Raw genomic sequence first — 12,916 nt, forward strand, 5'->3', positions numbered from 1 at the left:
TCTTAGTTCTGCCAAAGTCACAAACTGTCAGCTTCTGTTCTGTGCGAATTCCCAGGAAGTGGAATGTTAACGACATTACAATAATGTACCTACACCAGAGTATGGAATTAGCCTACAAATGTTCAGGCAAACAGCATTTTGTCAGTTTTCTCATTTTTTTAAACACTGCATATTGAATAGTTTGCTTTTTAAGTTACTTAATATCCCCATAAAACAAGAAGATAATTTCAAAGTTTTGCCCACAATGTTTCTATTTCATGTTGCACTGTAAGTGTAGGATGTCCAGACTGCCTCCATTTTGTTTCTTGTTACATTTGTATTGGATATCTGGATCCTACCTGAAAAATTAGGGACAATATAAAATAGCAAAATTCTGGATTCTTCTTGGACTGAATCTTCAATGAATTTTATATAATGAAAAAATTTAATACAATTAGGGATAGGCCCAAATCAAAACCTCAGATCAAAAACTTCTGAACTTCGAGGGTGAGGGGTCTGGAATCTGAATTCAGACCTGAACCTTGTAGTTTGAGTCTATTTACACATAAAATAAGGTGCTAGACCTGTAAAATAAGAAAAACAACATGTAAACTACATCTTGTTCCTCCAGTTTTTAGTATTTTATTTAGTATAAAAGCCTGGAGTTGAGGTGTATCAGCCACCTCACAAGCTAGCTCCTTCAGAGATTTTTTTTTCCCCTTCAGAAAATACACAAAGGTTAAATAATGTGAGAGCGACATTTGGAAAAAAAAAAGTTACAGAAAGGAACATTACAAATTCTGTGAGCCATAAAGCTAAATTTATGGTAGAAAACACTTAAAACAAAGGGGTTCATCTTGTATTACAGAAAACATTTGTATTTGAAAAATACACAAAAGCAACATTCTGGGGGCAAACATGACAAAACTGATAAAAGATCATTTAGCACTGCAACACAGGCTGGGCAGATTGACTGATGGAGGTGTAGAGTGAATGAAGAATGAATGAATAAGATCTTGTTTAAATTCATCTGATTGCCTGTTTGCCACAAGAGTAGGAAATGTGGACACTTGTGAGGATATCTAAACCACAACAGTGAAAACAACCTGAGGCTGTAATGCATCAAAAATTATAAATTTGAAATCTCTCTCCTGGCCTGGGAATTTATAGAATAGGTTTTACCTTGAAAAAGATTCCCCTTTCTTCACAACACACACACAGTTAAAACGCATCAGAAAAAGCAGTTTCTTGAATCTGAAGTCCTTACATAATCTTGTAATTATGGAATACAAGCCTGGTTAGAAAGCAACTAATATAATTAGATATTCAGAGGTTCAGAGCCTTCTTCTGTTAGCACTGGTATTTGTGAGGATGTTCATAACAATAGTAAGAAAAGATCTTCAGTACATTCGTCAAGACATTACCATAAGACTAGAGGGACCACAGAATAATTTTTTAAATCTGGTTACTTTTGATACCTCCGATGCCAATACTGTCTGATCACGTTATCTTTGTATTTGATGTCTCAATCCTCCTTTTTTTCAGGCACTCTAATGCAGAACAAACTAATGCTTTAACTTCTCCCCACTGTTCTGCTAAAGCATTTCTCAAAATATGAAAAATTAATTAGGACACACTCACCTCATTTTCTTCTTCTCTATTGCAATCCAGCCGAGAAAGCATGCAAAAGAAAACACAGAAAGAAAGTGTAAATACCTTGCCAAAACAATAGATTGAGTAATAGTCTTTAAATTCGAAAGGAAAAAAAAACCAAACACCTATGAGCCAGATTCTGAAACCTTTACTCACATTGAGTAGCATTTTACTCTCCAAACAGTCCCACTACAACGAATGAGGCTACTTGCAGAGGTAAGGGTGCCACAGTCTGTCCCTATGAGCACTAACTTTCTTAACATGCAGCAAATCACATATGCCAACTACCTCTCAAAAAAAGAAGAGGCAACAAATCTTTGTTTTTTAAAAGGTCAGTCATTTCCCATAGCTTCAATAGTCAAGGACACTGACAGGGTAAAACCCTGGTTAAAACAGAGCTAATTAAGTAGATGCCCTTTTTCTGATGCTTTAAGAATTAATAAACTGTCTGTTTCAACGAGTAAGACCATATGATGGCATACTGCAGGCTTCCAGTTATGAAATAATGAAAAATAAACTTGAGAAATTTGTCATTTTTCCTTCCAGTTTTGTCAGATGACTTCTTAATGCCATGAAAAGATCACACCACCTGTCCTTTTCCAGAGAGTTCCTACTCCATCACTACCAAAAATTAAATATTTACAATAACTTATTTTTTATACCTTACTATTATTTTCCAGGGAAACCAAGAGAAACACCCCCATTTTATGTTATGGACTCCAATACTTAAATTCTCTACAGCACTTCAATGCCAAGGAGATAAGTACTTTAAACATTCCTGCCTCTCGAGTACTAAATTATTTCAAGTATTAAACTAATTATAACTAACCTTATAGCATTCAGAACTGAGTGCAACACCCATTTCTGATTTAGCTTTCCCTCATTAAGTTCTTCACACATATACTACATACAAAAGTAAGTGATTTCTTCTACAAGAAGAAAAGATTATGATGATTTCTATTGCTATTTGTTTTTAAATATTTGGGAGATGCTTAAACACTGCATTGATGGGACCATGTAAGTACTTATATGGATAGATATAAAAAGCTCAGATATTTCTATCACCAGAGGTTATTGTTAAAGTTCAGTTTTATATATAAAACTAGCCATTAATCTTCATCAGTCATGTCCTTCCTCAGTCATTTGTTGTTTAAAAGTTCTCCAAACATTCTGGCCTTTACGGACACGCACACATGTCCTTTAATATGTATATCTAATAAACAAAACATGATCTCCCAGCTAATTGCACAAGATTGGGGATATTTTTCTCTCTGACTAGGAAAAGAAACAACTCTAGGCCCTTGTTTACATTAGATTCAGACCAATAATTCACCACAGGTGCAGCTCAACCATTGACAGAAATGGTGGAAGAGCTCACGCAGAGAGGGCCTGGACATTTTACCACTGTCTTCCAATCCTGAGGCTTCCTGTGAGGTAACTATTTTCAGAACAGAAAGTCAGCTTTCACTTTCTGTACTGAGCATGCAGTAGCTCCTACATATGGGAGCCAAGACCTGATTGGACACTTCCCCTCCTAAATAAATGTCACAACACAGTTAGCAACAAGCCAGAGGAAAAAATGATCACCACAGATAATATGCCATTGCTTCTCTGAATCATCTGCCTGGGAAAGTGCCCAAGAGGGAGCTGGGGGTTGGGATAAATTGTGACCGTTTAGTTGGTGACATTTAGTATTTATTAGTTAATCCTAACCCTTTCCTTCTCCAGATCTATTTTCCTGCTCCCAGAAAGCATCATAAGTTACTTTTACAATATAAATAATAGGCTTTGTTTTTATGAAGAAAACATGACCAGTGAGTTTAAGCGACCAACAGGCTTCACAAAGGATGTAAACATGATTTAATGGGGTCATGAAAGACTTAGAGTTCTCTGTATTTTATCTATGTGCAGGAAGCCTGGAGCCCTTGAAGAAAAGCACTGTAACATAGATTACAAGGACAAAAGGGACTATTGTGGTCATCTAGTCTGACCTCCTATATAAATATGGCCAGAGAACAACCACAAAAAAATACTAGAGCAAATCTTTTAGAAAAATATCAAATCTTGATTTAAAAATTGTCAGTGATGGAGAATATACTGTGACCCTTGGTAAACTGTTCCAGAGCTTAATTATTCACTGTTAAAGATTTAAGCCTTATTTCCAGTCGGAATTTGTTATACCTTTCTCTGATAGACTGAACAGCCCATTTGTTCCCCATTTAGGTACATACAGAGTATAATCAAGTCACCCCTTAATCTTTTCTTTGTTAAACTAAAGAGATTGAGCTCCTTGAGTCTATCACTATAAGGCAGATTTTCTAATCCTTTAATCATTCTTGGGGCTCTTTTCTGAACCCTCTCCAATTTATCAACAACCTTCTTGAGTTAGCGTTTAAAAGTAGGTTTCATTTTCAAGTCCAGACAGTGAAATACAATAACAGAAAACGACAATCCTTGAGTCGTATACTTCACATGTTAAAAGAAGTGTTTATGGGGTCAAAAACTCACCATAAGATTAGATATAGCTGACCACCAACATGTGAGCCTTCTATAAATACATGTTAAACAGTGCACCTCTAAAGGAGCTACACAGTGCTGCCATAGAATAAGGACAAGTGGTTGCAGAATCAAAGAAGAAGGGTTTCCCCATAAGTCACATACTTAAAAATAAAACCAGAGTAAGCAGCTGTCTATCAAGCACTGGATTTTCAAAATGTATAATCTGTTTACAGGTAACACTCAGCATTTTTTCTGTTACAGCAATCATCTACTTGCAGCCAAGAAGAATTATTCAGTGTTTTAAGGTCAGCAATGTCATGCAAAGCGAAATTAATCTAAAATAACAGCATATACACATAGCTTCTATCACCTGAGGATCTCCAAGTGATTATAAACATTAATCACCTAAGTCACTTCCCATTTTCAAAGTGACTTGGGTACTTAGGAGTGACAAAAATGGTTAAATGTGACTTAGGGCATGTCTACACTACAAATTTAAGTTGATTTAAGTTAAGTCGACATATAGCCACTGCAGTCATTACTGAGGTTTCTCTTGTCCTCTCTACCCTCCTTCTGTCAGTGGTGCATGTCCTCAACAGGAGTGCTTGCACCAATTTAAGAGGAGCAGCATGAGGGGCGGCCGCCTGGGCTCTCACCTGCTTGCTCCTCATGGAGCTAAACTATCTGGAGTCTGGCTGAGAGCCAGGACAGCAGACAGGCTCCAGCTAGTAAGCTCTTCCAGAAGCAGGCAGCAGAGAGCTCAGGTAGCAGCTGGACTCATAGCTGGAGCCCCCCACCTGCCCCAGGGTGACTGCCTGAGCTCTGAGCCCACAACGGGTTCACAGCAGGAAGCCTACTAGGCTTTATTGTCAATTTTAGGGCTGCCTCAGACTCAGAGCAGCAGGGGAGCTCACAGCTGAAGCTGTGAAATTGACAAGAAAGGCTGGTAGACTCCCTGCTGTGAAATTGAGCCCTACATAAGAATGGCCCTGTTGCAGGGGTGGGCAAACTTTTTGGCCCAAGGGCCACATTGCAGTGCGAAACTATATGGAGGGCTGGGTAGGGAAGGCTGTGCCCCCCAAACAGCCTGGCCCCCGCCCCCTATTTGCCTCCTCCCACTTCCTGTCCCCTGACTGCCCCCTCCTGGGACCCTCCACCCCAAACAGTCCCCCCCCCGCAGGATCCCACCCCCTATCGAACACCCCCCTGCTCCCTGTACCCTGACTGCCCTGACCACACCCCCGCCCCCGACAGGCCCCCCAGGACTCCCATGCCCTATGCAATCCCCCGTTCCCTGACCACCCCAGAACCTCCGCCCCATCCAACTGCCCCCTGCTCCCTGACTGCTCCCCTGGACCCGCTACCCAACCCCACCACCACCACTCCCTTACCATGCCGCTCAGAGTGGCAATAACTTGCAGCCCTACTGCCCGTGTGGCGGCGTGGGAGGGGAAACAGCGGGGGAGGGGCCGGGGGCGAGCCTCCCGGGCCAGGAGCTCAGGGGCTGGGCAGGATGGTCCCGCGGGCCACATGTGGCCCACGGGCCATAGTTTGCTCACCTCTGCCCTATTGGGTCAGACCAAAGGTCCATCTAGCACAGTATCCTGCCTTCCAACAGTGGCCAGTGCCAGGTGCCCCACAGTGAATGAACAGAACAGGTAATCAAGTGATCCTGTCTGGCAAACAAGAGGCTCGGGACACCACTCCTGCCCATCGTGGCTAATAGCTGAAAAGTCCCAGTCGTATTCATCTCTCCTCATACAGAAGCCATTCCATACCCCTAATCATTGTTGTTGCCCTTTTCTGAACCTTCTCCAATTCCAGTATATCTTTTTTGAGATGGGGAAACCACATCTGCACACAGTATTCAATATGTGGGTGTACCCTGGATTTATATAGAGGCAACATGATATTTTCTGTCCTATTATCTATCCCTTTCTTAATTATTCCCAGCATTCTGTTCACTTTTTTGACGGCTGCTGCACATTTAGTGGATGTTTTTAGAGAAAAATCCACAATCACTCCAAGATCTTTCTTGAGTGGTAACAGCTAATTTAGGCCCCAACATTTTATATGTATAGTTGAGATTATGCTTTCCAATGTGCATTACTTTGCATTTATCAACATTAAATTTCATCTGCCATTTTGTTGCCCAATCACCCAGTTCTGAGAGATCCTTTTGTAGCTCTTTGCAGTCTGCCTGGGTGCTAACTATCTTTAATAATTTTGTATCATCTGCAAATTTTGCCACCTCACTTTTTACCTTTTTTCAGATCATTTATGAATATGCTGAATAGAACTGGTCCCAGAACAGACTCCTGGGGGACACCACTATTTACCTCTCTCCATTCTGAAAACTGACCATTTATACTTACCCTTTGTTTCCCATCTTTTAACCAGTTACCAATCCATGAGAGCACCTTCCCTCTTACCCCGTGTCAATTTACTTTTCGTAATAGCCTTTGGTGAGGGACCTTGTCAAAGGCTTTCTGAAAATCTAAGTATACTATATACACTGGATCCTTTTGGTCCACATGCTTGTTGACCCCCTCAAAGAATTCTAGTAGATTGGGGAGGCGTGATTTCTCTTTGCTAAAACCATGTTGACTCTTCCTCAACAAATTACGCTCATCTATAGGTCTGACAATTTTGTTCTTTATTATAGTTTCAACCAGTTTGCCTGGTACAGAAGTCAGGCTTACAGGCCTGTCATTGCCAGGATTACCTCTGGAGCCCTTTTTAAAAACTGGCGTCACATTAGCTATTCTCCAGTCATCTGCTACAGAAGCTGATTTAAATGATAGGTTACAGACTACAGTTAGTAGTTCTGCAATTTCACATTTGAGTTCCTTCAGGACTCTTGGGTGAATACCATCTAGTCCTGGTGACTTATTGCTGTTTAATTTATCAATTTGTTCCAAAACCTCCTCTAACGATACCTCAATCTGGGACTGTTCCTCAGATCGGTCACCTAAAAAGAATGGCTCAGGTTTGGGAATCTCCCTCACATCCTCAGCCATGAAGACCAATGCAAAGAATTCATTTAGTTTCTCCGCAATGGCCTTATCGTCCTTGAGTTCTCCTTTAGCACCTCAGTCATCCAGTGGCACCACTGGTTGTTTAGCAGGCTTCCTGCTTCTGATGTACTTTTAAAAAAAATTGCTATTACTTTTTGAGTCTTTGGCTAGCTGTTCCTCAAATTCTTTTTTGGCCTGACTAACTGTATTTTTACACTTCACTTGCCAGTGTTTATGCTCCTTTCTATTTTCCTCACTAGGATTTAACTTTCACTTTTTAAAGAATGCCCGTTTTTCCTCTCTCTGCTTCTTTTACTTTGTTGTTTAAACTAAGTGGCTCTTTTTTGGTTCTCTATGTTTTTTAAATTGGGGTGTACATTTAAGTTGAGCCTCTATTATGAGGTCTTTAAAAAGTTTCCATGCAGCTTGCAGAGATTTCACTTTTGGCACTGTACCCTTTAATTTCTGTTTAACCTCATTTTTGTGTAGTTCCCCTTTCTGAAATTAAATGCTATAGTGATGGGCTGCTGTGGTGTTTTTCCTGCCACAGGGATTTTAAACTTAATTATATTATCGTCACTATTATCAAGCAGTCCAGCTATATTCATCTCTTGGACCAGATCCTATGCTCCACTTAGGACTAAATCAAGAATTGCCTCTCCTTTGGTGGGTTCCAGGACCAGCTGCTCCAAGCAGTCATTTAAGGTGTCAAGAAACTTTATCTCTGCCCCCCACCCTGAGATGACATGTACCCACTCAATATGGGAATAATTGAGGGTCACAGCTGGGGCTGTCCCCTGGGGTGGGCGGCAAGGGCTCCAGCTGTGAGCTCGTCACCTGGCTGACGTCTGGGGGGGGGGGAGGGACAGCTATGAGCCTGGTCCTGGGCTCAATTTCATAGGAGGGACCCTACCAGCCTTTCTTGTCAATTTCACAGCTCCAGCTGTGAGCCCAGTGCCCTAAAGGCCTGAATTAGCAGCCTATATAAGTAACAGTGTCTACATAGACATTGCGTCATCCTAACTACACCAACATAAGCCCTACACCTCTCGTGGAGGTGGAGTTATGACAGTGTAGTAGGGCAGTTACATCAGCGGGAGCAAGGCTTTAGTGTAGACAATGACATAATTAGGTAGATATAAAGCACCTTATGCCAACTTAACTCTAGTGTAGACCAGGCCTTAGGGTACGTCTATATCATAATCACAGGTTGTGGTTACAGTTCAAGCTGACATAGCTCAATCTATAGCTCGGGTATCTCGGATGCTAGAGCAGTGCATGCTTCTGTGTAGGTTGCATAAGCCCACCTAGAACCTTGGACAATTATTCAAATTACTCACAGGGCTAACGGAGCTTGAACTGCTGCAGATTCTTTGATCTGGAACCCGAACTAGGTAGGGTACATTACTAGAGCCCTGCAAATCTGCAGACATCTGCTTTATATCCGTGGATATCCGCATCCGCAGATGTGCATCTCCACGGACCGTGTTTGCGGATTGGATGCAGATACAAATTTTGTAACCGCACAGGGCTCTATATATCAACATGAGCTGTAATCACACCCTGTGATTACAGAACATACATTCTCTTAAGGTTCCTTAATCACAGTCATTGGTGAAAGTAAAACTTATGCTCATAAAATTTTACCCTAAGCCTCAACACCTCTGGGAGGCACACTGAGGCAGAGGGCCTTTAAGTAACTTGCCTGATGTCACAACATGGTCAGTGGTGAATGCTGGAATATAGCCCAGGATCCTGATTCCCAATGCTATACTCTAGCCACCAGACCTCACTGCCCCAGTAATGCTTCAGAATATGGGGGACTGACTGGATGGAGATTTTGGCACACATTCAGTTAAAGCATAAGAGAGTCTTAAAGAAAGAGTAGATGGCAGTTGTTTTGGCAACAGTCATCATGAACGATAATATCCAATTTGTCCCCACTTCTAATGAAAAAAGAAAAGGAGTACTAGTGGCACCTTAGAGACTAACCAATTTATTTGAGCATAAGCTTTTGTGAGCTACAGCTCTCTTAAATTGGTTAGTCTCTAAGGTGCCACAAGTCCTCCTTTTCTTTTTGCGAATACAGACTAACACGGCTGCTACTCTGAAACTTCTAATGAAATATCACAATTCATTATACACATCTACCTGACCAAAAAAATGTGACCGTACATGAATCATCTATACTCTCCTGGAATGTCAGCAGCAACAACCTCGGCAATTAATTACCTTATATACTTTTTGAAAAATCAAAATCTGATTTAAAACACAGATGTTCCACAATGGTATGTTACTGTATTATACCAAATTCCCTGACGGGGTCTCTGGAATTTAGTCAGATTAAACAAATCAGTCACCACGTATGTGCATCCATTAAAAACAATTAACTGTAATCCTTCAAAAGCCCAGTGAACATTTAGCGGGGGGAAGAAACAACCAAAGAATTAGAAAATGTACATGTTGCTACTCTAAAATGCTTCCCTCAACAGCCAACTGGTTTCCCGCATTTTTTTTTAACCAAACAATTTGATCCTTTAAAAATAAAACATTATCAGAACAACTGTTTTTAATGATATCATCACCATCTAGTGAAAAACACTAGAATTTGAAAATAGAAGTTTTTCCACATGTCTATAGTTTATACCAATTTCTTTGGCAGAGGTGAACTAGACAGTCCAGGTATTTCATTTCACTGTCTGGGAGGATGGGCTCCCACTCCCCTCCTCACAAAGACTGTGCACTTACTTTAGAATCTATTGTTCTATGTGCAAACTGGGGAAGTGCCTGAAGATTTAGGGAGAGCTGGGGAAAGCAAAATTGGTAGTGACTCCAAAAAAAGAAGGATCCTGATCTAGTAATTACAGTCCATTAAATTTAACTCATTGAATTTTACTAGGGAATCGAAGTATATTAGCAGAACAGAGCAATAGAGGTGGGAACAAATCATGCAAGATGAATTTGGTTTTGGATATAATATAAATAGGTAAAAGGAATGCTGTACGTATAACTAATTTTGTAATGCATCTTGTATAATCTCAGAATCTTATCTGAAAAATTTAATTCATACTGGCGGGAGACCATAAGAAATATCTTCTCCCTTGCATAGTACTTCAGTCAGTAGCAGAGAACTGAATTTGCTGCATAAAGCACCTTCTCCATAACCCAACATTACCTACAGCTTTAAACTGGCCAAGATTGTACGGATTGCATCAGTTTCACCCTGCTGCTGCTGTTTTCCTGAAGGATATTTTTAAGGAGAAGATGTGACACATGATATCAACAATAACAAGTTAAATTTAAAATCATCTCCTCTGTTGCATATCAAAATATGCATGGCCTTCTAACTGTTACCAGTTGCCCTGGTTTTAGCTTGAAATTTGTTCGAGAGATTCCGGCTACACTGGATTTAAAGGCATCTGAAAATTCCATATTGCTACATATTAAGTACGAGCATTGTAGTAAACTTTATGAAATAGGAACAAGCACAACAAAAAGATAATAGTCTGATGACTTTATGATAACCACAACATAACTACAGTGGTTTAGTGATGGCATGTTAACGGACTAGGTTTCTAACAACCTTGCTTAAAGTTTTCCTGTTTTACATTTTATTAATTTTCAGCTATAAAAGAAAACATGTTTCTATTTAAATCATACACTTTTCCTTTTCTCTGAGACCTCTTGGTAGTTCATTTAGGTATGTTTTTTTCTTAGAAAAAGAGGATTTTAAAAACCTAAAGTAGAAATCACGTTTTAAACTGACTAGTGCTATGAACAGGTGGGTGGAACTCTGACCGATGCAATTCACCCAGTCATACTATCCTTTATTGCCTTCTGCAATCCTATATAAAACACTACAGGTTTTAGCATAAAAACCTGTTTTTTAATTAAGCCAAATTAAAAAAAAAAGAACCATATTTCACAATTCTGACAGTCTCCCACAGTTACGTAACATGGAATAATATTTTTATCCAGTCAGTGAGATTTGTAAATGTACATATACACACAAGCCCCATGGGTCTGACTCTGACACTGACTAAAGAATAAATCCTAACTACTACACAGTAAAGAACACCTTAGCCATTTCAAGCTGTCATGGGTATTTTAATACAAAGGAAGGTTCCCCCCCCCCCCCCGATGTACAGCATCTCAGGCATTTCTAATGTATTTATCAACTTTGTGTGAAAGCTTTCTTTTGCCTCTATTGTATGCCACCTCACAAGTGTCATTTACTTATAAACTTTATCTACACTAAACAGTGTTACCAAAAAATTCCTGATGGTGATAGAACCACTAATAGAACCAGGTTCTGATGGCTTCCAAAATTTTTATCACTCAATTCAACCTGCGGGTTTTTGAGTTCTGAGAGTGCAAAACACACTAATTTTATTTTTTTTTTTAATTTGCAGAAGACACCTGAAACTAGAAATTGCAAATTTGACTTATTTTATACAGTCCTCATTGAGAAAGAAAGGATCCAAGTTTGAAGAAAAAGTCCTCTCCCTTTGCTATGTGGCTTCTGGAGGAGGAAAAGAGATTCAAAACAGTAAACAATGCAACACCAAAACAGAACTCTTCAGCCTCAAGAAAAGGTACCTTGCACTTTTTTCCTGCTATTCTCAACCACACAGAATATTCAAGAATGAAGTGTTAACAGTATTGCACTGGGAAACAGAAGTAGAAGAAGAGAGATATAACAAGGACTTTACTTTTTTTCCTGCGGATATGCAGTCTAAACTATACAAGAAAGGCATATTGCAAATAATAGGGGAATACTGCCATTTTTTTGAGTCCTTCACAAGCACTTTATAAAAAAATCCAAGTTTGTGATCATAAACAGTATTCGCATACTACCGTATTTATAACCTTGGACCCTAATCTGAGCAGCAGAAATACAACCTTCCAGCGGTCAGTCTTGACCTGGTGGGACCACTTCTGCCATGGGGTGAGTGAAAAGTGCAGTTCAGTCTCAACACCTTTTCAAGCCTTGGCCTGACTGATGTCATTGCCAGCAAGAACGCCGGTCAGTGCTAACAGACACGGTAAGTTTTGTGATATGAATAGCTGTACACTGGGAATAAGAGAACCCCTCAATTTCACCTAGACCACTGAATCACCATCGCCCAGCAACACCGTTGCCCAGTCGTTACTGTCCTAGGCTGAATCTGAAGCAACAATCTAGACGTGAAAGAATCTCTATTTTATTGCTCAATTCAACCCACCCAGTTTCCATAACATTTATTTTTAGTGTGAAACAATATCACATAGTGAATGCATCAATTAAAATTACAGAATCTATATCAGGACAAGCAATATATTTTACATGATACTGAAGCCTCTACAGAGCTGTTGGACATAATAAATGAGAGGGTATTATTCATGCTTAGAAGCAATACAAACGCCCAATTCACAATTTTTAATTTTTATTTCTGTCACTCACTTACTGACAAATGCAACTAATAGTAAAAAACGCCGAATACCAAAAGTTTAGAAATCCGAAGTTTTATCATGTGTTTGGTTAATTAATTCCTAATGTGCCTGGAGATTTAAAACAATAATACAAATTAGTACCAGTTTCAATTATTAAATTTAATAAATGTTTTGCTACATTACTGTGAGCAGTTTTGCAGACAATAATGTTGTATTTCTAGTCCGCTAGAATGTCCGTGATAACTACAACTGTATTATACCACGGTGAGAAAAGCGGGGAAGTAACAGACAATCCAGTACCTTTTCCCCTCCTCCCAACAACTGGCACAGAGTAG

General features: G+C 39.8%; 1 protein-coding gene across 6 annotated transcripts in view; it reads right to left on the reverse strand.

Annotated features, from left to right (window-relative positions):
* The window catches only part of SETD2 (SET domain containing 2, histone lysine methyltransferase), a 153,608-nt gene that overhangs the window by 116,123 nt on the left and 24,569 nt on the right, over positions 1–12,916 (reverse strand). For 3 of the 6 annotated variants that reach the window (XM_073334861.1, XM_073334863.1, XM_073334862.1), the window contains one exon: positions 1,621–1,636. In XM_073334861.1, the coding sequence (XP_073190962.1) occupies positions 1,621–1,636 (16 nt within the window). Of the gene's footprint in view, positions 1–1,620; positions 1,816–12,916 lie in introns of those variants that run through there. The other 3 variants (XM_073334859.1, XM_073334860.1, XM_073334858.1) reach the window with 3 other exon arrangements.

The sequence above is a fragment of the Lepidochelys kempii genome, chromosome 2 (assembly GCF_965140265.1).
Source record: "Lepidochelys kempii isolate rLepKem1 chromosome 2, rLepKem1.hap2, whole genome shotgun sequence".
NCBI lineage: Eukaryota > Metazoa > Chordata > Testudines > Cheloniidae > Lepidochelys > Lepidochelys kempii.